The sequence below is a fragment of the Bos indicus genome, chromosome 4 (genome assembly GCF_029378745.1).
Source record: "Bos indicus isolate NIAB-ARS_2022 breed Sahiwal x Tharparkar chromosome 4, NIAB-ARS_B.indTharparkar_mat_pri_1.0, whole genome shotgun sequence".
Taxonomy (NCBI): Eukaryota; Metazoa; Chordata; class Mammalia; order Artiodactyla; family Bovidae; genus Bos; species Bos indicus.
This window is the reverse complement of record NC_091763.1, coordinates 31,387,692-31,413,952: the sequence shown is the minus strand read 5'-3', so window position 1 is coordinate 31,413,952 and position 26,261 is coordinate 31,387,692. Positions and strand designations below refer to the sequence as shown.

General features: G+C 42.3%; 1 protein-coding gene across 3 annotated transcripts in view; it reads left to right on the top strand.

Annotated features, from left to right (window-relative positions):
- RAPGEF5 (Rap guanine nucleotide exchange factor 5) overlaps positions 1–26,261 on the top strand; it is a 256,592-nt gene that overhangs the window by 75,939 nt on the left and 154,392 nt on the right. For all 3 annotated transcript variants that reach the window (XM_070787582.1, XM_070787581.1, XM_019958533.2), the window contains exon 6: positions 14,491–14,557. In XM_070787582.1, coding sequence (XP_070643683.1) covers positions 14,491–14,557 — 67 coding nt within the window. The remainder of the gene's footprint in view (positions 1–14,490; positions 14,558–26,261) is intronic.

Here is a 26,261-nt window from a genome sequence, read left to right as displayed (position 1 = left end):
TCCCTGTATCTGGGGACTGTGCTCTGCTTTTTAAGACCATCTCCTTTAAAAAGTAATTGTTTTATTCCCATTTCTCAGATGTAGGTTCAGAAAGGTAAAATGCTGAAAATTCAGTCCAGCTAATAAATGACTGAACTGATGTTCAAACCCCATAAGTCTATGCCCCACCAGCTGCACCATATTGCTTCTAATTTAATCACTGCTATATGAGTAGATGATCCAAATTGGGAATAAACTTGATTTAGCTGAACTTGGAATAAAATAATAACCGGCATCTAATTCTCTAGCTAAGTCATGACTTTCCTAAGAAAAAGCTCAACAGACATTTCTGCAAATAATCTAGAAGCAACATTTGGCAAATTAAAACCCATGAGTCATTATCACATGAAGATGCTGAGTCACTATATGATTAAAATGAATTTGTTAGAGGAGGTTTGGGAACAGGACTTGAGTCATGATGTGAGGAATCTGACATGCCTTTGTTTATGCACAGCATTTGTGACAAGCTTATTTTAGTATAATCAATCGCAAATTAAAATTTTTAGTTAGTAACTTTTGTATATTCTGTTTCTAGAATACATTTAGATTAGAGGGCAAGTGGCATTATCCTTGCTTCATAGGTAAGAAAAATAGGTTCAGGGAGAAACACCTACAACCATAGCAAAGATGAATTACTCTTGTTTAAAAAAATACAATATTGAACAGTTAATACAGGCTTTTAGAAAAGACAAAAGTGTGAGAATACGACACTAATAGATTGATTGTAAAGAATGCACTTTGTGTCAGGAACTGTGCTACATGCTTTATATTTGTTATTTCATCTTCAGATGAATTGTGTAAAACAGTTTCTATTATTTTAAAGTGAGGAAACTGAGGCATACAGATCAGGTAACCTATCTAAGGTCACACACGTGGTGTGTGGCACGTCCCATGTCTGGCTCTCACACCCGTGCTTTTAACACCTGCTAGAGTGTGTGCCTAGGAGTTATGGGGGTCATTCTGGCTTCCCCTCTGAGATAGGATAATCAGAAGCTATAAAAATGTTAGACTGACTCTGAAATGGTTATGAATTCGGTGCTACTGACACCACCACTGCTCATAGAGGACCTTGCCATCGTAAAGCAAACTCAAACAGAATGCATCATTCGACTAAGTACAGAAAATGTTCCTTAATGTAATAGGCGTTTAATATAGGCCAGAAGTTTCCCAGGAAAAGTCAAGGAGCATTTCAGTAAATTTTAAAAAGCTTTCTAAGAAAGAGTCGAATTAAGCTAGAGGTGGCTGTAACTTTCTGTGACTCCATAGACTGGCATTCTCTGGCAGCTCTTCTTAACCATTTCCTGTCCTGAACTTGGAAGTGTGTGCAGTCCTGATGGGTGTGCCCAGAGTGATGGGGGCATGAGGGGTTCTGCAGTAAACTTGCAAGCAGCCCTCATGGTTAGCTCTACTCCTTTCTCCCCCACTGAGGAAGCAGATTGGAATGCCAGTGAGAGGACCTTGTTACAGGGAACCCTAAGTCTGCTGCAGGTTCTAAAAATGAACCTATTTGAAAAAATTTGGTTCCTAATATTAACTGCATATTACTTGCAGTCTTTTGTCCCTCCAGTCACCGTACCCAGTGCCATGCCTGTGGAGTTGACAGTCACGTAGCGTGCCTTGTCAGCACATTCTTTTTCTCTTGATGTGATCACGTACATTTGGGAGTGGTAATTCCTCTGGGAAAATTGGCAGTGGAGAGCTATAGACCTGTTTAATCCCATATTATAAGTACAAACTATGAAAAGATAAAATTACTGAACCTACTGCAAGTCTCTTTTGGAGAGAATATATCCTTTTTTTTTTTTTCCCTCTGTACTAGAGTTATAAGCAAACTTATAAGCTCTGGTAAAATGTTGTGGGCCAAATTTTTTTAACCTAATCAAAGATTAGGTTATCCAGACTTGGAATCAACTATGGTCAGAGAAAAGGAAGGTGTCCAAGGGACATCATCCTCTTCCAGTTAGGTGGTCATAGCCTTTCCTAAGGTTCAGTGCATACGATCCCATCATAACTTCTGCTCCAATCTGGTGATGTCCATTCACTGTAGCCTGGATCCCACAGCTGTTTACTCCCTCGTGCCCTTGTGAAGTTCTGCCCTTTCCTTGTCTGGTCAGGTTCTTCCCACCCCTCAAGGGGGAGCCCAAGTCCTGCCTTGACCGCAGAGCTTCCGTGATGTCTGCAGTCTGTGGCAGCCTTGTGGAGTGTAGTGTGTGTGTTAGTCGCCCAGTCCTGTCCGCCTCTCTGCGACTCCATGGACTGTAGCCCACCATGCCCGCTCTGTTCATGGAATTCTCCAGGCAGGAATACTGGAGTGGGTTGCCATGCCCTTCTCCAGGGGGTCTTCTCGACCCAGGGATTAAAGCTGAGTCTCCCACATTGTAGGCAGATTCATTCACTCATTGTTACCATCTGAGCCAATAGGGAAGCCCTCACTTTTCGTAATTTACTGCTCTTGCTGTTTGTATCAAAAATTTTTTTTTCTATTCTTCTATGTCATTCTTAGTCCTATGGTATCCATTCCACTATATTATCCATGCATTTTTACCCATTCTAGTGAAATGCCCTCTAAAGTCCTCTTGACTCATTAACTTACATTGTCTTTTCAGAAGCTGAAAACCCATTCCTATGGTTCTTTTAATAACCTTTTTGATATCTGAAGGCTGCAAAGTTCTGCCTGTGCAGTTCCACACTGGGGTTCCAGTATTTGCTGTCTTCTCTCTAATCCCTTTAACACTATGTGAGGAAACTACCTCCTGTCCCTATGTAAATACAATTCTGTTCTTTAAGGACGCGTTTAAAAAAAACAAAAAAACAGATTTTTTTTCCCATTTAAAATAAAATGTTTATATCAGGAAGGAAAATGGAACTATTGCAGGTTTTTAGGCTAATGTGAAGAAACAAAATTCATCTTCGATAGAAAATAAGTTTTACATCTAAGCTGAGTAGATGATTTGAAAGAAGAGAGTGCATTGGTTGTCATGGGTAATCTCCGAGGGAAGAAGGAACAATTGTGGTAACTTATTCAAACTGACGGAGAAGGCAATGGCACCCCACTCCAGTACTTTTGCCTGGAAAATCCCATGGACGGAGGAGCCTGGTAGGCTGCAGTCCATGGGGTCGCTAAGAGTCAGACACGACAGAGCAACTTCACTTTCTCTTTTCACTTTCATGCATTGGAGAAGGAAATGGCAACCCACTCCAGTGTTCTTGCCTGGAGAATCCCAGGGATGGGGGAGCCTGGTGGGCTGCCGTCTATGGGGTCGCACAGAGTCGGACACGACTGAAGCGACTTAGCAGCAGCAGCAGCATTCAAACTGAAAGCCAGATCAAGTCATCCAGAATGTACTTTTTTCTAACTCTTTTTCATTGATGTGGGAGGAGGAAAAGTGGGGGGTAGGGGGTTAGGAATACTGAAGTTGCAGTGTAGGGAAAGGAAGCCTAATAATTCCTTCAGGACGAGTGAGACATGTTTCTCTCTTAACACTGACTCGGAGAATTTAGGCTGTGTGGGAACTTGGCTGTTTTAATTCAACCACCTGTGTTACACCCCTTGCCCGGGGGTGGGAGTGGTGGTGCTCTGAATAACTGAGTCTGTGAACCTTGATACATAAAACTGTATTCTGCCAATTACAGGGCAGTTAACGTTTACGCTGCTGTTAAAAGAGTCATAGAGGATTGCTAAAATTTAACTCACGTTGCACTCAGGCAGGTAAAGAAAAATGTAAATGTAACTTTGTTTTTCTCTAAGCGGTCCGTTGTTGGCTGTCCACATGAGTCCCGTCCTGCTGGATCACCAGAAAGAAGGAAAAGAAAAGCCCCATAATTTTAGTCTCATCGAGTAAAATTATTCTAGTAAGGGAATTTTTTAAATGTCTTTGGTTAGCTCCTGAGCCTAGCTTGCTAAAATAGTTGTCCCTCTGTGCCCTCTCCTTGCTCCTCAGCAAGATCGCCTTTGGGGACATGGTGGGTGGTGTGGGCCCCTGACCCTGGGCTCTCCTGTCACGGTGGCCCTTTCCCATGCCCGCTGATCTTGCCTAGTGACCCTGGAGTGTAACTGGGGTGAGCTGTTACTGTGGACCCAGGGCCTGGCATCATTGGGTCCATCTCTCTGGGCTTGATCAGTGCCCCTTGGTCCTGGCCAATGTGCCCTCCTGGATGTGTGCTGGCATTCTGATGCTCCTGAGGCCCACAGACCTGCATTCACTCACCTGCCCTCTGCTCTCTCTCCCTGATCTTCCCTCTATCCTGTTTAAAAAATCATGCCTGTTCATTGTTGTTCCTGTTAATGAGCAGAGCACTTAACTGGATGGCACCTTTGATTCCTCACTAACCACCTGTAGGGAAAGATCAGCCCAGTGGGTTAAGAGGATTTTGTTGACATTCATGACTCCATGCTCTAAATAGAAAAGCAGACAGGTGGGAAGTCAAGAAGATGGGTGGCGTGTTGAGACGATACAAGGCAGCTTGGTATGTCTGGAGCAGCAGGTCACAACCAGAGGGACTCAGAACCTTAAGAGCACGGGTGGGGAGCAGGCTCAGATTGGTTACAGGGGTCTGAAAATCTACAGGGAAGCCAAGCGTTATCTTTGTATTGAATAAAGAGAATGACTTAACTGTGTATAGATGCTGCTGAAATAAGTACAATTTACTTGAATTCATGGTAACATTTTGGTCATATATTTGCTCAACAGAGTTTATGTGTCTTTGATCTATTTCTATGTTAAAGGGGACCCCCCACTCTAGTCAAATGGGCTTCCCAGGTGGTTCAGTGGTAAAGAATCTGCCTGCCAGTGCCTGCCTCCCACAGGAGATGTTGGTTCGACCCCTGGGTCAAAAAGATCCCCTGAAGAAGGGAATGGCAACCCATTCCAGTATTCTTGCCTGGAGAATGCCGCGGACAGAGGAGCCTGGCAAGCTACAGTCCATGGGGTCGCAAAGAGTCAGATGCAACTGAGCAGAGCACACAACTACTTAAAAACGGAAAGCAGATGGCTTGGCCTAACCTACCCTAGCGGCGCAATAATAATAAAATAGCAGTAATAGTTAACGCGTAAATGTACTTACCACATTCTGAGCATTGTACACGTGATTCATTTAGTGCTGACAACAGTAGTTTGGAGCTGTTCTGATTTTACAGATGAGGAACCGTTAATACCGTGTAACTTGCTCAGAGGGCAGGCGTCTGTACTTGGTGGCAGCAACGTGAACTGAAGGCAGAAAGTGAACCACGGTTTGCAACCATGATACTTTAAAAATTAAGCAGATATAACCTGAGATCTACTGAATCGAGGTTGGGATAGAGACATAAGACATAGGTATCAATATTTTTTTTAACAAGAGGCTGAGGCGCCGTGAGGTTGAAATCTGCTGTTCTATGACGTTAGTCCTACAGAAAGAGCTCCATCAAGTGATAGGGAATGTGAAGGTTAATTAAATCACAGTCTCAAAATGCTACGTAAAGAAACCAGATTAATTTTATCAGGACATAAAGATTTTATTGAGCATGATACCTGTCACACTTGGCTGACACTTCTGAAATTCTGTAAATTTAGCTTCATAAACATTTATATCTGGAAAGGGATTTTCTGAATAACTGAATTTGCTTCTCTTAGTTTTCAGGTAAGGAAAAGGGACAGGAAATAGTCCAGGAAAAGACACCCCCTTGTCACAAACACTCTCCACTGAGTGACTTACTTAACAACATTTACTTCCCATCAGGTTTGTGTTAATAACTGTGCCAAAGCCTTATAAGATATGTGACTACATATAGGTAAGTAATGGAAGGCCTTTTATGAGACCAGTGTTATTATAACAAAGTTAGGAAAAGGAAACTGAGTGTAAACATTAAAACTGTAACATATTACTGAATGGGGTCTGGCAATATATAAAAATGATAATGCATCATAGAATGATATTTATCCCAGGAATATGAGGGTAATTCAACATCTAAAAATCAATCAATGTAATCCACCAGATCCAGTCCAAAAAAGAAAACTGAAAATATGTGACAAACTCTGCAGATGCATGAAAGCATTTGTAAAAATTCAACATTCATGATAAAAATTTTCAGAAAACTAAGAATGTAAGGGAATTTCTTCAATCTGGTATAACCTTACATAAAACATGTAGCTTATGTCATACTTAACAGTAAAAGACTGAATCCTTTTCCACTAAGATTGGGAACAAGGCTAATATATTGCCTCTTATCACTGTTTCCAACATGAGCCAGTGCAATAAGGCCAGACAAAGAAGGAAAAGGTATACAGATTAGAAGGAAAAAAGTAAAGCCATCTTTCTTTGCAGATGGCCTAATTATAAACATAAATTATATACATAGAAGATTCTAAGGAATCCACAAGAAACCCACTAGACCTAATAAATGGTTTAGCAAGATCACAGGCAATAAAATCAATGTACGGAATGACATTTCTCTGTACTGGCACAAAAAAAGAACCTGTGAAATGATTAGGTCCAAGTCTCAGAGTGTGCAAAAGCTGTATGTCACACACTTCATAAGCCTGATTGTAAAAAATCAGGAATTAAATAAGTAGAGGATCTATTCATGTTCATGGATTGGAAGATTCAATATTGTTTAGATATTACTTCTCCCCATATTGACTAATCACTTCTATGGCCTTCATCTGACCTGTTGCCCTCATTATACCTGCATAATATAAAACCCATGTTTGGAAACATTAACCTCTAAACAGGGAGTGTCTGGAGTGCAGTCTTCTTTTTTCTGCTGTCTCTCCAGATGCATCGTCACTTAGTCATATTTTTAATATCAGCTCTACAGTGATGACTTCCATAATTCAGATCCCTGTCTTCTCTGAGAACTTTATTATACAATAATAATACCACCACCAAACTCCTGCATCACCTCTGCCCCCTTTGTTCTCCTTATCCTGCCTGACTTGTCCTTTTTTATTTGACATGTTTAAGCACCATGAGAAATTCATTGGCATCCTTAATTTCTGAGATGGTGCTAGATTAACACCTTCTAACTGGAAAGATCAACTTCAAGTCTGCCATTCCTGCATCCCAAAACTTTACTTTGTATTCTTGACTTTTCCTGATTAAATTCTCATTTTATGATCCTTGGAGAGGATGAAATACTGGATGAGTAAACAAACCTTTTTTGAGTATCTCTCAAAAAATTTTTCATGATGAAACTTGACATAAGTTTTGTATTAGGGTCAAAGGTGAAGAAAAATTTCCATTTATCACTAAATTGTTTGTATAAAAAATGCTGTGAAATCAGCTGGTCTCAGTCTTTGTTATTACTCATCACTCCCTTTCCTAAGGAAATACTAAGTCCTCCAAAATTTCCATTGTTTACAGATAAGACTTACCCCAGGTGGGTAAACAGACTACTTATCTCTATCTGAGTACATCAGTTTAGGAACAGTACAGGAATTTTAACAAAAATTGAACTTTTAGGCTTGCTTGGGCCAACATTTGAAATGTAGCTGTTTAATTGAATAGTAACCATTAGTTCTCAAATCTTCAATGTGAAATGTGAAAAAGAGATACCAGTAATATTTTATTCAGTGTTAGATGAATGTGTAACTAGATAACCTGGACCCTTAATGAAGCCTGTCACATACACAACTTTGTCCTGTTTGGTAAATTTCCTCTATAAGGATAACTAGTAGCCTGATCCTATGAAAAGTCACCTTCTCTTGAGAAGTTTGCACAGGTATTTTTGTTCATGATATCAGTGATCTCAAAAAAATAAAATCCACTTCTCATATACCTCCCACCCACTCTTTCTTTTTGTCGTAGGAATTTGCTTTGTTAGGCAGAATAGGCCTATCTGGTTATCGGTGTTACAGGAAGGCCTAGGTGGGGTAGTACCTGAGTGTCACACATCCTCTTGGGGTCCGTGGGTGTCGGATGTGGTAGAGATCGACTCTGTGCCCCTTGAAGAACATTCTGTTGTGGTGTTGAGGACTTGGTGGCAATGGTTTTTAGGAAAAAAACTTTAAATTTGGCCCAATTTCTGGGAAACAAAGGTCCCTAATGCTTTTCCTGGCCTGACATTCAACAAGGATGGAATGGACTCTGGCTTGTCTCGGAGAAGGTGGCTTCTGGCATTGTCACCTGACCTGTCATTTCTTCCTGACGTGGTGGAGACAAGTCCCTTCTGCTCCAGACTCACTCTGCTGCCTGGGCTGCGGGTCTCAGTTCCTGCTTTCTCAGTCCCTCACCCTCTGTTGGTGTTCTCCTTACTTTTGCTTCCGTCCTGTTTGCTTTACAGCCAAACACCTCAGCATAACACCCAGACTCATTAGCAGTAGTTAGACGTGCCCTGACTGTCTTGGCCTCGGCTTTGCCTCTTGCCATTTCCCGCTTCCCTGTGCTGGTCTTTCTGCCAAGTTCCAGCGCCACTCCTTTTCCATCAGAACCTCACCTCGGATATCACTTCTCCCAAGACACCTCTGAATCATAGATCATGCTAAGTGACTGTTGCTTGTGTTGGCAGGGTATTTCAAAGATGGATTTTTCTAAGCCAAGTAAATAGTTTGTAGGTTTTTTTTTTTTTTCCATATATGTGTGTGCTGTGCATCTTCTCTTTGTTGCGGGATCATGTTTGAAAGATTCCTGTATAGTTTGTCTTGGTTCTGGTTTGTTCCATGCCCTGGAATTTCACCAGCCTCTTGCTGGGGTTGCCTGAGATTCCTGCTAAAAACTGGCTTTTTGTCAGTTCCTTCCAAACAGGGTGGGGCAGCAGCAGCCTGGCTCGGGGTGGGAGGTGGGGACAGGCCTGCCCCCATTCCCCAGGAACACCCTCTTCCTGACAGAACTCTGATTTGGAGACAGATGTGTTCCCCACCTTCACTAAGTCCCAGTCTAGATTATCTGTTTCCCCATCTATTTGCCATGAAGTGATGGGACTGGATGCCATGATCTTCATTTTTTTGAATGTTGAGTTTTAAGCCAGCTTTTTCACTCACCTCTTTCACTTTTATCAAGAGGCTGTTGAGTTCCTCTTCACTTTCTGCCATAAGGGTGGTGTCATCTGCATATCTGAGGTTATTGATATTTCTCCCAGCAATCTTGATCCCAGCTTATGCCTCATCCAGCTCGGCATTTCACGTGATGTACTCTGCATATCAGCTAAAAAGCAGGGTGACAATACACAGCCTTGACATACTCCTTTCCCAGTTTGGAACCAGTCTGTTGCATGTTCGTTTGTAATTGTTGCTTCTTGACCTGCATACAGGTTTCTCAGAAGGTAGGTAAGGTGGTCTGGTATTCCCATCTCTTTAAGAATTTTCCACTCTTTGTCATGATCCACACAGTCAAAGGCTTTAGTGTAGTCAATGAAACAGAGTAGATGTTTTTCTGGGATTCTCTTGCTTTTTCTATGATCCAACAGATGTTGGCCATTTGATCTCTGGTTCCTCTGCCTTTTCTAAATCCAGCTTGACCATCTGGAAGTTCTTGGTTCACATATTGTTGAAGCCTAGCTTGAAAGATTTTGAGCATCACCTTGCTACCGTGTGAAATGAACACAAGAATGTGGTAGTTTAAACATTCTTTGGCATTGGGTTTCTTTGGGATTAGAATGAAAACTGACCTTTTCCAGTTCTGTGGCCTCTGCTGAGTTTTCCATATTTTCTGGCATATTGAGTGCAGCACTTTCACAGCATCATCTTTTAGGATTTGAAATAGCTCAGCTGGAATTCCATCACCTCCACTAGCTTTGTTTTTAGTGATGGTTCCTAAGGCCAACTTGACTTAGCACTCCAAAATGTCTGGCTCTAGGTGAGTGATCACATCATCATGGTTATCTGGGTCATTAAGATCTTTTTTGTATAGTTCTACTGTGTATTCTTGCCACCTCTTCTTAATATCTTCTTCCCCTGTTAGGTCCATTACCTAATAGAAACCTAAAGGTCTGTCCTTTATTGTGCCCATCTTTGCATGAAATGTTCCCTTGGTATCTCTAATTTTCTTGAAGAGATCTCTAGTCTTTCCCATTGTCTTATTTTCCTCTATTTCTTTGCCTTGTCCACTTAGGAAGGCTTTCTTATCTTCCCTTGATATTCCTTGGAAATCTGCTGTAACCAGGAACAAAACAGGCAGAAATATCTATTCCCATGTCTAGGAGGGAAGTACAATTTCATAAGTAAACAGATTGATGTCAGTTAACGTGGAAAACTTTACACAGATAAAGTAGGAAATGAGCGGATAGAGTGATGGGTCAGGAAAGGCCTCTCCAAGAGGTTGATGTGAGGGAAGAGGCAATGTGCAGTGTGGGTGGAAGTGTTCTAGGGTTGGGGACAGTCAGGGCAAGGCCCAGGACAAGAGCATTGAAGGCAGGGCCAGAGAGACCGAAATAGAGTAAAGAGAGCGAAAGATGGCAGCGCTGTAGAGACTTTGGCTTTATTCCGAGGATGATGAGGAGTCATTTGAGGATTTTGAGTGGAGGAGGACCATGATCTAACTTCCATGTTAGCAAGACCACTCTGCCTCTAGATGAGCGATCTTGTGGCTGGGTCAGCGGTGGTTGGAGCAGAGGTGGTAAGTGTTCCAAGGCGAGAGCTGCCTCGAAGACGGAGCTGATAGGATTCAGGGATGGATTCAGTGAAGAGACAATAAGGAGCGGGGATCAAAGGTGACTTCTAACTAGAAGGGTGGAGTTGCCTATAATTAATGTGGAGAAGCCTATAGAGAGGTAGGGGTTTGTTTTGTTTTTAGTGCAGATTGAGTGGAACGATAATGTGTCCTGTTTGATGGCTGGGGGAACAAGGGTAGAGGTGCACTGGCTTTTGCCATTCCTGTGTCCTTACAACAGCATCCTTAGATATTGCAGACCTCCTGAACTCACAGAGACATCTGCCCAGAGCACTGTAGTTGTAGTCACTAAGTCATGTTCGAGTCGTTGCGATGCCATGGACTGCAGCATACCAGGCTTCCCTCTTTTTCACTATCTCCCGAAGTTTGCTCAAACTCATGTCCTTTGAGTCAGTGTTGCCATCTAACTGTCTCATCCTCTGCTGCTGCCTTCTTTTGCCTTCAGTCTTTCCCAGCAGTAGCGTCTTTTTCGGTGAGTCGGCTTTTCACATCAGGTAGCCAAAGTATTGGAGCTTCAGCTTTAGCATCAGTGCTTCAGTGAATATTCAGGGTTGATTTCCATTGTATATATGTACTGCAACTACTTAATCTGTTCATCTGTCACTGGCCATCTAGGTTGCTTCCATGTCCTCTTGCTACCTCTTATTAATCTCTTCAGCTTCTGTTAGGTCCTTACCGTATCTGTTCTTTATCGTGCTTGTCCTTGCATGTAATGTTCCCTTGATATCTCCAATTTTCTTGAAGAGATCTCTAGTCTTTCCCATTGTGTTGTATTGCCCAGAACACTAGGATTCGGCACTTCCCTTGGAGGATCATGGGGTCAGGCTTGCACTGTTGCCAGGCAGAGACCTTGACAAGTGGCCTTAGGAAATCATAAAAGGGACTCCAGTTGGGCCAGAGCTTCCTGCTGGCACAGATCCTCAGGGATGGGTCTTCCTTCCTAGGGTCACTTCCTTTTCTCTTTCTTTCATCACTTTGCCACTGCCGTTACTGCTGAGTCCAACCAGGGTTTCTCTGTTGCCCTGTCTCTCCGGAGTGTCTCTCTTCCTCTCTTGCTTACTGAGCAGCACAGCCCCCTTAAGATGCAAGTACAACCTTCCCTCGGCATTTGTGGGGGGCTGTTCCTAGGACCTCCATGGATACTAAAATCCATGGATGCCTGAGTTTCATGTGTAAAATGGTGTGCTACGTGTTATGGGTGGTTCTTTCTTTATTCTCCCATGCCCCTTCTGTTTGGTCATCTGTTTTGATCCGATATGTGAGAACTTTACCATCACTGGGTTGCACAAATGGGTATTTACATCGTAAAATAATCAGATTTTATCTTATTTTGCAAAAATATATTTACGAGGGAAAAGGAGTCTGGTATTTCTGGGCCTTTTGGCATTGAGCTGGGCAGGGATGCTAGTGGTGAGGAGGGAAGCTGAGTGGGGGAGCATCGTCCTTCTCTCTTCCATCCGCCCCTCTTATGCTCCCCACTGTTTGCCTGCCTCCCATGTCACAGCAGGGTGGACCTGGGGCTCCTCAGCAGACAGGAAGTCTTCTGAATTCTCAGGTAGGCAGTGGGAGAGTCCCTGAAGCTGTGGGTCTGGAGAAGAGCAGGACCAGATCGGGGTTGTAGGAGGAGAACCCTGGCATCAACAGAAGATCAGATACTGGAGGAGAAGCAGAGACAAGCTGGTTAGAAGCTGGTTAAAGTATGTTATGGAGGCGAGAGCCTCCCAGAAAGGCTTGTGGGGAAGAAAGCAGGAAAGCAGAGCAGAGGAGGATATGGTGATGGAAAGATGAGGAATGACCACAGGGTGACGTGAAGCCGAGTGGTGAGAGGCACTGGAGTACCACTGAGGGCAGGAGACAGGAGACGGTCACCGGAAGTTATGTCGATCTGAGGGCCTCATAAGATCCCGTGTGAGTGAAAACAGTGTTCTGAGATTGCCACCTAGAGCCATGTTGAGGGCAGCTGGAAGCACAGGGTGAGCTCAGGGAAGATTCAGGGGCTAGAGAAAGACTTGAGAGTTCTGGGTATAGATTGTGGTGATTGAGGGGATAAAAACGGGACATGAGCTGGAGGATGGCGCTCAGGAGAGCATCGCACTGTCTCTCTTAGATGTGCTTCCTTGAGAGACGTTTCTGCCAGGGGTATGTTTTGTGCTAGAAGCATGATGAAAGATAGTTTTGCTTGAACAGAGATGAAATTATTTGTCACTGAACTCGCAACAACTTGGCTGTTACTCGTTGCGTAGCCCCCATCAGTCACATACACTAGAGCTTCCCTTGGAGTTTTGAGTTCCTTTCGGCAGTTTGTTGAAAATGCATTCACAACAGAATCTGTGTTAATGGGAAACACGTCATGCACACAAACTCATCCTTCAGGTGTCTGCTGGGGGCTGAGCAAGAGATGGCACCACCAGCTGCTCTTCACCGCAGATACCGACGGGGCCTTGAAGTCCTTGGTGGTGCTCTTGTGTCTAACGTTCTCAGCTCCTAATTTCCTCTCAGATCTGTTCTGTCACCCCAGCATAATCTTATAAGCCTGCTTTGGTGGCTTAGGTTATAAAGCGTTCCAGTCTCTTCTCAGTGTAACTTCATGTGTATGGAAACCTTGTAAGTAGATGTTTTAATAATAAAGCTTATTGTTTGAAATGTTAATTATCAAGGTCATGTTTCAGAGGCTTTGCTGCACCAAAAATTAAGTTATTGGACAACATGCCTGCGCTGCTCCATACCTGTGACATGCCATTCTTGTAAAGGTGGTAGTTTGTAAGTCATTCTTCTGACCTGAAGGGTGGAACATTTTTCCTTTGAAAGGGTTTAGTGACTTTTACAGAAACCGGAAGCCAGTGCCAGAACTGATCCGACTGCTTTTCCTTTGTCCAAGAGCCTCTCCTAGCTCTCTTAGGAGCCAGGAGAAGCCCTTCTGCCCTGTAAGGCTTGCGCTCACGCTGGCCCACTGCAGTTTCTGAGATTGAAATCCATCAGTGGACTGCAGTGCCATGGGGCTGCTCTGCAGAGCAATTACCACCAACGCCCTCCCAGTCCACAGAAGGTGCTGAAAGGAATTGCTTGTGGAAATAGATCTGGGAGACAGTTACATATATTCAGTTGGCATTAGTCAGTGTTTTTCCCTTTGACCAGGTCAGGAGAAAGAAATGTAATTTTTATAAGGTTTGTTTGAAGTAGATTTTATGTGTTAGCAATGTACATTTATGTGGTGAAAAATTTTTCATGAATTACATTAGAAAGGTGATTTTTCTAAACAAACTGATACCACACTGTGTAAACGTTGTTTGTCTCCTTAGTTATTTAACACATGCATAATTTTCTTCTCAACTGGGCTGTGGTCTCATAAAAAAGAACAAAGTGCTCCTGCTACTGGGATCCATATAATTCCTGTCACAGGACAAGGCTTATAATAGACTGTTTCCTAATAAATTTGTTTGTCGGCTGGAACTCAGATATAGTAGAAAATTCACGTTTCATATTTTCAGAATCTGGATTTAATTTAGACTGACCAGGACTTTCAATACTTAACCACATTATATTCACCCTCTGCTTATTCTCTGTGCATACCCATGTTAGTAAGTATAGTGAGTCAGGATTATTCTTCGATTCATTTGGAGAACAGTAGCAGTCCTTAGGATTTAATTGATGTGTGGGAAAGAGGCTCTTGCTGATTGATTTTGAAGGAATTGTTGGGCTGCCGCAAGTTGCGTTCCTATGGTATTATTGTCACCATGTTACTCACATAAGTTACTTTCACTAATGTATGAAGCAATAATGCTGTTCTTTACCCTGTATTCCCCATAACTCAGTGAATAAATGTGAGCAGGCAAAGCTAAAGTGTAATTTATTCTTTGTTTTTCAAAGATCTCATCAGAAAATTGAAGACTCAGAAGAGAGCAGTGATGAAATTCTTGCCCGTCTAACGTCTGCGGTAAGGCCATGCGATTTCCCTGCCCAGGAGTGCAGAAATAATGAGGGGTCTTGGAAGGGAGGCACTGTGGGTAGTGATGTAGAGAGACACTTGCCCTGTGGCTGCTTGTGGGAGGCCCAAGTCAGGGCGAAAGGAGACAGTGGCATTAACTTGCTCTGCTCTCAGGCAGCCTTTCCTGCAAGATTACAGATTCTGTTGATGGAAAGTTCCTGGAACCTTAGAGAAGGACTTTAAAAAAAAATACTGTATGATTTAACCTAGGGAAAGCTGTGACCTACTGCACAAAGGAGAAAGGACTATATGTTTCATTAGGAGGAAAAAAAGATCAACTCAACCAACAGAAGATCAGTTCTTCAGTTTTTAATGTACTGGATTACAACATTTTCATTATGTCTTTTAAAGCCATTAATTAGAGTCAGTAATTAACCTGTTGGTTGAGGGAAAGCTTATCCCTTTCTTCCCAGAAGAAGCTGGCCATGGTCACTAATCATTAAACTCTGGTTGTTGACAGGCTCTAGAAATCCTATCTCACAAAATCTAGCCTTCCCAAAGCTTCTTGAGTACTTCTTTAACTGTATTTAAAAAATGGTGATTGCTGAAAATCATGCTGGATTGGGTTATGTATGTGAAATGAAACTGATCTTGTATAGTTTCACACCCCAAGTTTTGGCATCTGGGCACAGCTTGAAAGTTAAAAGTTGTCTTTCTTACTCTTCTAGAATGTAGCTTAGAAAAGTAATTTTTGGCTAAATATAGTGATGAGTAGTATAAAACTTCACATGCAATGGAATCTTGACAGCGTGCTAATACAACATGAGCTTTGCAGTTTAAAGGGCTTCCCTAGTGGCTCAGACAAGTAAAGAATCTGCCTGTAATGAGGAGACCAGGGTTCGATCCCTGGGTCTGGAAGATCCCCAGGAGAAGGGAATGGCAACACACTCCAGTATTCTTGCCTGAGAAATCCCATGGACAGAGGAGCCTGGCGGGCTACATACAGTCCATGAGGTTGCAAAGAGTCAGACACAACTGAGTGGCTGACACTTGGGCTACATACAGTCCATGAGGTTGCAAAGAGTTGGACACAACTGAGTGGCTGACACTTCACTTCACTTGCAGTTTAAAATATTGACTAAAGAGGAATACCTGTGGGTTGCAAAGTCATTAATAGCGATCTGTTTAAAAAAAACCCACTCACTGTGTACCAAATACTGTGTTACACACTGTGTGTTTGTATGTGTATGTACACATACCCATGTACACATTACACTTCACTAAAGCCTTGTGAAATAGGTGGCATTATCTCTGTTTTATAGACATGAAAGCTTCTAGCGGTTAAGTAACCTGCCCAAGGTCACCCATCTAAAAAGGATCAGAGCCAGGATCTAAACTCCGGATTTTCTACTTCTTAGTCATATTCTCCTAATCACTGGGCCTCATTTTTAAAATAATGTAACATAGGTAAGTTTCAGAAGCAGTGACTATGTAAGATGTTCTTACAGCCGTACCAGGAAGACAGGCACATTAAAAAGCTAGCTTATAAAACAACTGACAGCTGAGCACCAACAATCAGTGTGTGATAGTGAATCCAAGAACAGCAACAGAGAGCTTGGTTGAAGAGACTGGACTTGAATCAGCATTGAAAGCGGTCAGGCTGTGAGCAGGTGGAGGATGTGTACTCTGGCTGTGGGATTTAATAAAGAAAAGTAAAATACTTTTTGAACAACAGATTAACATGATGTAGACATTTAAGAAACAAGATGAGTTGGATGAAAATCTAGTTTGAGAGGCTGATGAGAACCTAGTTTCTGGTGGTGTTTTGGGGAACCACAAGCAAAAGGAGCATAAAGAATTGTTTAAAACATCAGTAGGACTAGGTAAATGTAGAGGAGGATTCAAGTAACCACAGCTGGGAACTTAGTGGAAAAGTGATGATACTCTTAGGAAGTTGAGTAAAATATATGGAAGGAGAGATGACATAATTTTGGACACGCTGAGTTTGAGGACATAAGGGTGTAAAAATATTCGGGAAACACCTGGAGACGTGAATCTGGAACTCAGAAAGGTCGGGACTAGCGTTATGGGAACCAGTCCAGGTTGTTGATTGAAGAGCAGAGTGGAAGGTGCAGTCTTGGGCAGCACCCAAGATAAGGGGGAGGTAGGGAGAAGAGGCTTAAAACTCAACATTCCAAAAACTAAAATCATGACATCCAGTCCCATCACTTCATGGCAAATAGATGGGGAAAAAATGGAAACAGTGACAGACTTTATTTTCTTGTGCTCCAAAATCAGTGCGGACAGTGACTGCACCCATGAAATTAAAAGACACACTTGCTCCTTGGAAGAAAAGCTATGACAAACCTAGATAGTGTATGAAAAAGTAGAGACATCACTTTGCAACAAAGGCCCGTCTAGTCAAAGCTATTGTTTTTCCAGTGCTCATGTACAGATGTGAAAGTTGGACTATAAAGAACTCTGAGCAACGAAGAATTGATCCTTTCAAACTGTGGTGCTGGACAAGACTCCTGAGAGTCCCTTGGATAGCAGGGAGATCAAACCAGTCAATCCTAAAGAAAATCAATCCTGAATATTCATTGGAAGGACTGATGCTGAAGCTGAAGCTCCAGTACTTTGGCCAACTGATGCAAAGAGCCGACTCATTGGAAAAGACCCTCATGCTGGGAAAGATTGAGGAAAGGAGGAGAAGGGGATGGTTGAATGGCATCACCAACTCAATGAATATGAGTTTGAGCCAACTCTGGGAGATACTGAAGGACAGGGAACCCTGGTGTGCTGCAGTTCATGGGGTCACAGAGGGTCAGACACGACTTAACAACTTTACAATAACAACAAAGGGAGATGAGGAGACTGTGATAAGAAGTGGATATACTTATTGGAAGTGGAAGTTTATACCATGAAAGTAAAATTCAAGAGAACTTCTAGAAAGGAGGGGTGGACAGCAGAGTGATGGTTGTATATTTGGTTGAGGTAATCTTACTGGAAACAATCTCTAAGCTAAAAGACTGAATAAATTGAGGTGAGGCGCTAGAGTAGAAATGAGAATAAAGGACACAGTGAAAGGTTGCTGCTGGACCATGAGGAATATCTGGATTCTTGGCTTCCGGAGGAGAAGAATTCAATCCGGGGCCGGAGACGAGGCTTGATCACTGGGAGCTTTTGTGTAATAAAGTTTTATTAAAGTATAAAAGAGATAGAGAAAGCTTCTGACATAGACATCAGAAGGGGGCAAAAAGAGTGCCCCCTCGCTAGTGTTAGAAATGGAGTTCTATACTCTTACTTATTACAGTGAATCAAAAGAATGTCTGGAGGTTGTAAAGACCTTACTAGACCCATTTCCATAATTTGCATTTTAAGATAATAGGATTAGCCAGAAGGTTTTTCCAGAAACTGTCCTCAGGCAAGATACATTATTGTTATATAATCCTAAGGAATGCAGAGGGGAAAAAAAGTTTGTCCTTTCTTCCTCCTTGAGAATTCCAGACCCGTCTCTCCTTGGGGACCCCTGGACTTCTTATCAACCTGCCTAGGAATTGACTGTCAATAGGAGAAAAATTCATGTCTTGAATTGATAGCTGACCAGCCTGGAATAATGAAACTATCTTTGAACTGAGAATGTAGACCTTGATTCTTAATTCTTTCAAACAGTATAACTTTGGCCAAATTGAGTGGCGGACTTGACAGTATCTAAGTTCTAAAATTCCTTGGTTCCTTGTGTAAGCATTTATGAAGGGACTGTGTGCTTCCCCACTTCACAGTGTAGTTATTCCTGTTGGCAGTGGTCTGAAAGCTTTGTTACCCAGCTGTTAACACCGCAGAGGATGGGAGATTTTTGCATACATCACTCAAGTGGCAGTTGGCATCCAGCATGACCCTGAAATGCATTAAGGGAAGGTAGAAGTGACATCTGTAAAGCGGAGTTGTTAAAGTGCTCTTCAGAGCTTTTGTGTAATTGGAGGTCACTGGAAGGGGGAGAGCAGTTTCCCGCAACAGTTTACTGCCCTGTGTATTCATCTCCTTTTCCTCAAACTGGGGCGTTTTGTAAATAAGCATTCTTTTTTAAAAAAAATCCTCCTTGTTAAATAGTTTATCTCTTAGTCTCAGCTTAGGTTCATCAGGAAAAAGGTCCTTTCATCTAAAAAATAATATGTAAAATTCTACCCTGGAAGAAAACACAAGTGAGTTTTCATATTAAAGTAACAGGAGAAGGCAGTGTATATAGAAATAAAAATGCCTTGATAATTCGGTCAGATTTACAGATTTTATGCTAGATTTATACAAACATAAACAGTAAAAATGTTTCATCTACGTTTCTAGTGACCTTCCCAAGTGCCTGACATCCAAAAACCTTAAGAGGAAAACCTTGTAAGAAGTTTTCAGCTTAAGGAAAAAGGGCATGACTGTAATAGACTTCTCCCATTATGTGAACTCGACTGTCACACCCTGGGCATTATTATCTGAAAATACTTTGGCTTTCCCTGTGTACATAGGTTTTCTGCCTTAACATCTTAGCCACCTTTCTAATATCTTTTGACTGAACACATTTTGTTAACTTTAAACCTTCTCTTCTTCATTTCCTCTGAGTCTCTGTTAGTCACATAAAGCTAGCAGGCTAGAAGGAGCCCGTGGATGACACAGTCTGCCACTTCCTACCCTGGAAGTTTTGAGCATTATTTTATCTTTAAACATGAATTCTCCCAGGGTACGTGACAAAAAGAGTGTTTAGAATCGATAATACAACTTTTATATATTTGTTTTACAATCCAGGATAAACTAGACATAGAGACATACAGAAGAGTTTTTAGTCAGTAGAATACTGCTTTCAAAGTCACAGTTCTTAGGATGTAAATTTAGGAAATAAGCTAAACTTTGAGACATTTTCAAGAACTGAGAAGTAACTTGGGCATTATCCAAAGACAGGAAGTGGCAACATGGACATGATTAAAGAGGAGATAAAAACTGACTCTAGACTTCAGGTCATGCTAATCAACATCCTAAACAAACCATGTTGGCTTATTTCTGTTACTTCAGGCTAAATTTTCTTGATGTAAATTGTAGAAATAAGAAAACAAACATCCTAGTAAGGTCTGGTGATTTTCATTCACATGGTCCAGTTGTTGAACTGCTGAGCTGATGTGAGCAAGGCTAAGTTGTGAATCGAACATATTAGATGCATGTTTGATGACATGGTTGTATGTGTGGCATTTATGAAAGGGTTGTGGGGGGAGCTGTGATGTGGTCATCTGTGCTGCTTGTCCAGTGAAGTCAGCCATCACTCAGACGGTAAAAGAGAACTGTGCTGAGTGTCCGCACTGACCTGGTGATAGTAATGGAGAAGAGTTTGTGGCCATGTCTTGACAGATGAATTCAGATGAAAAAATATAGTGTACAGAATTTAGGAAGAGCAGTCAGAATTGGATGAGAACAGAATCTAATACCCGGGGACCATTTAAGTAGGCACTCGTACACTCTCATCAGTTCAGTCGCTCAGTTGTTTCCAACTCTTTGTGACCCCATGGACTGCAGCACGCCAGGCTTCCCTGTCCATCACCAACTCCTGGAGCTTGCTCAAACTCATGCCCATTGAGTCGGTGATGCCATCCAACCATCTCATCCTCTGTCGTCCCTTTCTCCTCCCTGATACATTCCCAGCATCAGGGTCTTTTCCAATGAGTCAGTTCTTTGCATCAGGTGGCCAAAATATTGGAGTTTCAGTTTCAGCATCAGTCCTTCCAATGAATATTCAGAACTGATTTCCTTTAGGATGGACTGGTTGGATCTTCTTTCAGTCCAAGGGAATCTCACGAGTGTTCTCCAACACCACAGATCAAAAGCGTTAATACTTCGGTGCTCAGATTTCTTTATAGTCCAAATCTTACATCCCTACATGACTACTGGAAAAAGCATAGCTATGACTAGATACTTTGTTGGCAAAGTAACATCTCTTCTTTTTAATATGCTAAGTTGGTTATAACTTTTCTTCCAAGGACCACGCATCTTTTAATGTCATGGCTGCAGTCACAATCTGCAGTGAATTTGGAGCCCCCCAAAAATAAAGTCTGTCACTTTTTCCATTGTTTCCCCATCTATTTGTCATGAAGAGATGGGACTGGATGCCATAATCTTCTTTTTTTTGAATGTTGAGTTTTAAGCCAGCTTTTTCACTCTCCTCTTTCACGTCCATCAAGAGGCTCTTTAGTTCCTCTTCACTTTGTGCTATAAGGGTGGTATCATCTGTGTATCTGAGGTTATTGATATTTCTCCCAGCAATCTTGATTCCAGCTTATGCTTCATCCAGCTCGGCATTTTACATGATGTACTCTGCATATAAGTTAAATAAGCAGGGTGACAATATACAGCCTTGATGTATTCCTTTCCCATTTTGGAACCAGTCTATTGTTTCATGTCCTATTCTAACTGTTGCTTCTTGTCCTGCATACAGATATCTCAGAGGCAGGTAAGGTGGTCTGGTATTCCCATCTCTTGAAGAATTTTCCACAGTTTGTTGTGATCTGCACAGTCAAAGGCTTTGGTGTAATCAATAAAACAGAAGTAAATGTTTTTGTGGAATTCTGTTGCTTTTTCTATGATGTTGGCAATTTGATCTCTGGTTCCTCTGCCTTTTCTAAATCCAGCTTGAACATATGGAAGTTCATGCTTCATGTACTGTTGAAGCCTGGCTTGGAGAATTTTGAGCATTACTTTACTAGCATGTGAGATGAGTGCAATTATGCCACAGTTTGAGCATTCTTTGGCATTGTGTTTCTTTGGGATTGGAATGAAAACTGACTTTTTCCAATCCTGTGGCCACTGCTGAGTTTTCCAAACTTGCTGGCATATTCAGTGCCTCACTTTCACAGCATCATCTTTTAGTATTTGAAAAAGGTCAACTGGAATTCCATCACCTTCACTATCTTTGTTCGTAGTGATGCTTTCTAAGGCCCACTTGACTTTGTATTCCAGGATGTCTGGTTCTAGGCAAGTGATCACACCATTGTGGTTATCTGGGTCATGAAGATGTTTTTTGTACAGTTCTGTGTATTCCTGCCACCTCTTCTTAATATCTTCTGCTTCTGTTAGGTCCATACCATTTCTGTTTTTTATTGTGCCCATCTTGGCATGAAATGTTCCCTCGGTATTGCTAATTTTCTTGAAGAGATTTCTAGTCTTCCCCATTCTGTTGTTTTCCTCTGTTTCTTTACATTGATCACTGAGGAAGGCTTTCTTGTCTCTCCTTGCTGTTCTTTGAAACTGTGCATTCAAATGGGTATATCTTTCCTTTTCTCCTTTGCCTTTAGCTTCTCTCCTTTTCACAGCTGTTTGTAAGACCTCCTTAGACAACCATTTTGCCTTTTTGCATTTCATTTTCTTGGGGGTAGTCTTGATCCCTGCCTCCTGTACAATGTCACGAACCTCTGGCCATAGTTCTTCAGGTACTCTGTCTATCAGATCTAGTCCTTTGAATCTATTTATTACTTCTACTGTATAATCCTAAAGGATTTGGTTTAGGTCATACCTGAATGGTCTAGTGGTTTTCCCTACCTTTCTTCAATTTAAGTCTGAATTTGGCAATAAAGATTTCATGATCTGAGCCACAGTCAGCTCCACATCTTGTTTTTGCTGACTGTATAGAGCTTCTCCATCTTTGGATGCCAAGAATATAATCAATCTGATTTCTGTATTGACGATCTGGTGATGTCCAAGTGTAGAGTCTTCTCTTGTGTTGTTGGAAGAGGGTGTTTGCTATTCTCTTGGCAAAAGGCTGTTAGCCTTTGCCTTTCTTCATTTTGTACTCCAAGGCCAAATTTGCCTGTTACTCCAGGTATCTCTGGACTTCCTCCTTTTGCATTCCACTCCCCTATGATGTACAGAACATCTTTTTTGAGTGTTAGTTCTAGGAGGTCTTTTAGGTCTTCATAGAACTGTTCAACTTCAGCTTCTTCAGCATTACTGGTTGGGGCATAGGCTTGGATTACTGTGATACTGAATGGTTTGCCTTGGAAATGAACAGAGATCATTCTTGTCATTTTTGAGATTGCACCGAAGTACTGCATTTCAGACTCTTTTGTTGACTATGATGGCTCCTTCATTTCTTCTAAGGGATTCTTGCCCACAGTAGTAAATATAGTGGTCATCTGAATTAAATTTGCTCATTCCAGTCCATTTTAGTTCACTGATTCCTAAAATGTCAATGTTTACTATTGGCATCTCCTGTTTGACCACTTCCAATTTACCTTGATTCATGGACCTAACCATTCCAGGTTCCTATGCAATATTGCCATTTACAGCATTGGGCTTTGCTTATATCACCAGTCACATCCACAACTTGGCATTGTTTTCATTTTGGCTCTGTCTCTTCATTCTTTCTGGAGTTATTTCTCCACTGATCTCCAGTAGCATATTGGGCACCTACCAACCTGGAGAGTTTATCTTTCAGCGTCCTATATTTTTGCTTTTTTATACTGTTCATGGGGTTCTCAAGGCAAGAATACTGAAGTGGTTTTCCATTCCTTTCTCCAGTGGACCATATTTTGTCAGAACTCTCCACTATGACCTGTCTGTCTTGGGTGGCCCTAAAGAGCATGGCTCATAGTTTCATTGAGTTAGACAAGGCTGTGGGTCATGTGATCAGTTTGATTAGTTTTCTGTGATTGTGGTTTTCATTCTGTCCATCTTCTGATGGATAAGGATAAGAGCCCTATGGAAACTTCCTGATGGGAGAGACTGTGGGAGAAACTGGTTCTAGTTCTGATGGGTGGGGCCAGGCTCAGTAAATCTTTAATCCAGTTTTCTGTTGATGGGTGGGGCTGTGTTCCCTCCCTGTTGTTTGACCTGAGGCCAAACTATGGTGGAGGTAATGAAGATAATGGGGCCTCCTTCAGTAGGCCCCATGCACCTACTGCTGCCCTCAGTGCACCAACCCTGCAGCAGCCACCGCCAACCCACGCCTCCACTAGGGAGTCCTGGACACTCACAGCAAGTCTGGGTCAGTCTCTTGTGGGGTCACTGCTCCTTTCTCCTGGGTCCTGGTCACACAAGGTTTTGTTTGTGCCCTCCAAGAATCTGTTTCCCCAGTCCTGTGTAAGTTCTGTAATCAAATTCCGCTGCCCTCCAAAGTCAAATTCTCTGGGGATTCTCAGTCCCTTTGCTAGATCCCCAGTTTGGGAAATCTCTTGTGGGTCCTAGAACTTTCTTAACAGTGTGAGAATTTCTTTGATATAATTGTTCTGCAGTTTGTAGGTTATCTCCTCGGCGGCTCTATGTTGGGGTTAATGGTGACCTCCTGCAAGAGGGCTTATATCACAGGTTTTGTGACTCAGGTAGCTGCACCCAGAGCCCCTGCCCCTGTGGCAGGCCACAGCTGACACATACCTCTGCAGGAGACTCAAACACAGGTCTGGCTCAGTCTCTGTGGGGTCTCTGGGTCCTGGTGTACTCAAGGTTTTGTTTGAGCTCTCCAGGCATCTCTGGCGGGTATGTTTGGTTCTAAATGTGATTTTACGCCTCTTACTGTCTTGTTGGGGCTTCTCCTTTGCCCTTGAATGTGGAGTATCTTTTTTTGTGTGTGGGATCCAACATTCTCCTGTCAGTAGTTGTTCAGCAAAGACTTGTAATTTTGGAGTTCTCACAGAGAAGATGAGTGCACGTCCTTCTGCTCCACCATCTTGCCAGTGACATTCCTGGTGCCCTCATATTCTTCCTCAAAGCTGATGTAGTTGATGATTTTCATCAGTGTAGATTTCTCTCTTGGTATGTCTCTGCTCTATGCTGTTGCTCATTTTCTTCAGCTCATCCAATTTTAGTTTAGAACCACTCTGCATTTGATGTCCTTAGTAGTATTTTCCAAATTCCTTCTCATAGGGTACGTTATCACTCCTCTGAGAAATGCCTCTGACCTTAAAAAAAACAATCTAACCCAAATGACAAATGAAGGTTACTGCTGTAAGTCCTAGAAGATCTTGAAGCAGATGAAACCCCAAGAAGTCAAGAGGACACATAACTTTTGGTGCAAGTGTTAGAGAAGAAGAGATTTGAGATGGAATTTCTTTTTGCAACTCTCTAGGAAAAAAAGACAAAAGACAAAAGAAGTGGTTATAACTGCAGCACATTGTCAACTTCACAGCAAAGTCTTTCCCTGCTTAATGTCTAGAAGTTGTGACATTAACTCCATCAGTTTTTCCATCGGCCATGAACTTGTTCTCTGATGCTCCCTAGCATTCTTTCTAGTAAAAGTCATCTCACATTTTCCCTCTCTGGAATCCTGCTTTACAGGTAAAAAGGACCTGATTTTCCTCTCATTAACTAGGGACTTAACCCGGGCCTATGATTCTTCTCCCATGTCATCTTTTCCTTAGATAGAATCTCTTGGGAAATACTTTTCAGAGAGGCACCAGGAACTGAGTCTTAATGAACAACCAATTGTCCTGTGTCACCAAAAGCATAACACAGGAAACTCAAAGACCCCAGCTCCCCAAGGCTGTCAGCTGTCTCACTCCTCTCACTCATTTGAAACTCCTCTCCTTTGCCATGTCTAGTCTTTCTCCTGAACCTTCCCTTGTTTTCTTTAAGGTTTGTCTTTCGCAAGAATCTGCTACATCCTTTCTGAGTCCAGAAGCATATACAGTGGCTAGGATCCCTTTAGTTCATCCTTCTGGATGAACCTATGAGTTGGGTTTGATACAGTGGAGAAATTCCTTTTTGGGCAGTAGTGTCTGAAGAGAGGGCTTCCCTAGTGGCTCAGATGGTAAAGAATCTGCCTGCAGTATGGGAGACCCAGGTTTGATCCCTTGGTCAGAAAGATCCCCTGGAGAAAGGAATGGCTGCCCAATCCAGTATTCCTGGGGCTTCCCTAAAGAGAATGGTGACAGCTTTTTTGATTGAAATTGTTCACATTGGTACCAGTTCAGGAAGAAGAAATAGCATGGGATTTGAGCTTTGCCGAATGTTTAAAAAGTTAGAACTTTGGAGACTTATTTAAGAGATGATACATAGAGTTAGTAAGGTCTAGAAATAATCTTAGGTTAGGGGAAGAGGGGAGAATCTGTCACACTGAGTACGCAATGCACACCATCCAGTGATGAATTTTGCCACATTTAGAAATACGGCTTTTTTAATGCTGAAGTACTGATCTCCACTCACTCTTTTTCTGGGCTAGCTGCCTCTTCCTTTCCAGGGAAGAGAGAAATGGAGTGGAGTTAATCTCCGTTTTCTGAGTCTGTCACAGACCTGAGTGAGCATGTTTGTTCAGAGAATAAAAATAAGTGACTCCTCCAGGGAATGACTCACCTTGCATCTGGGTACTGCAAGATCTTGAACACCTTGCCACCTTATATTTCTCATCTGTGGGGAACGTACAATTCCCACGTGGAATTGTAGCTTGGTTCCAGCCCTTCCAAGGGCTTTAGAGCTGCTACATGATTTGGGGAAGGTCAGGTGGATTGAGATTTGAGAGGAAATGTCAAGTCAGGCCCAGGAAGACAGATCTCGTTTCGGGAAGCATCAAGAAAGCCCCGGAGCACTTGTAGCTCAGTCTCGGTGTAGTTTTCCTTGTTCTTGGTATTTCTAAGGAGTTGTGGGGTTTATTAGTACCTTTCCTCATTGTGCTTTAGAGCTACCCTGATCAGCTGTCACAGCGTTCAAGGCACCTTCGGCTGTGGATTTTTAAGTCTCTAGGACCACGTGGAGAGCT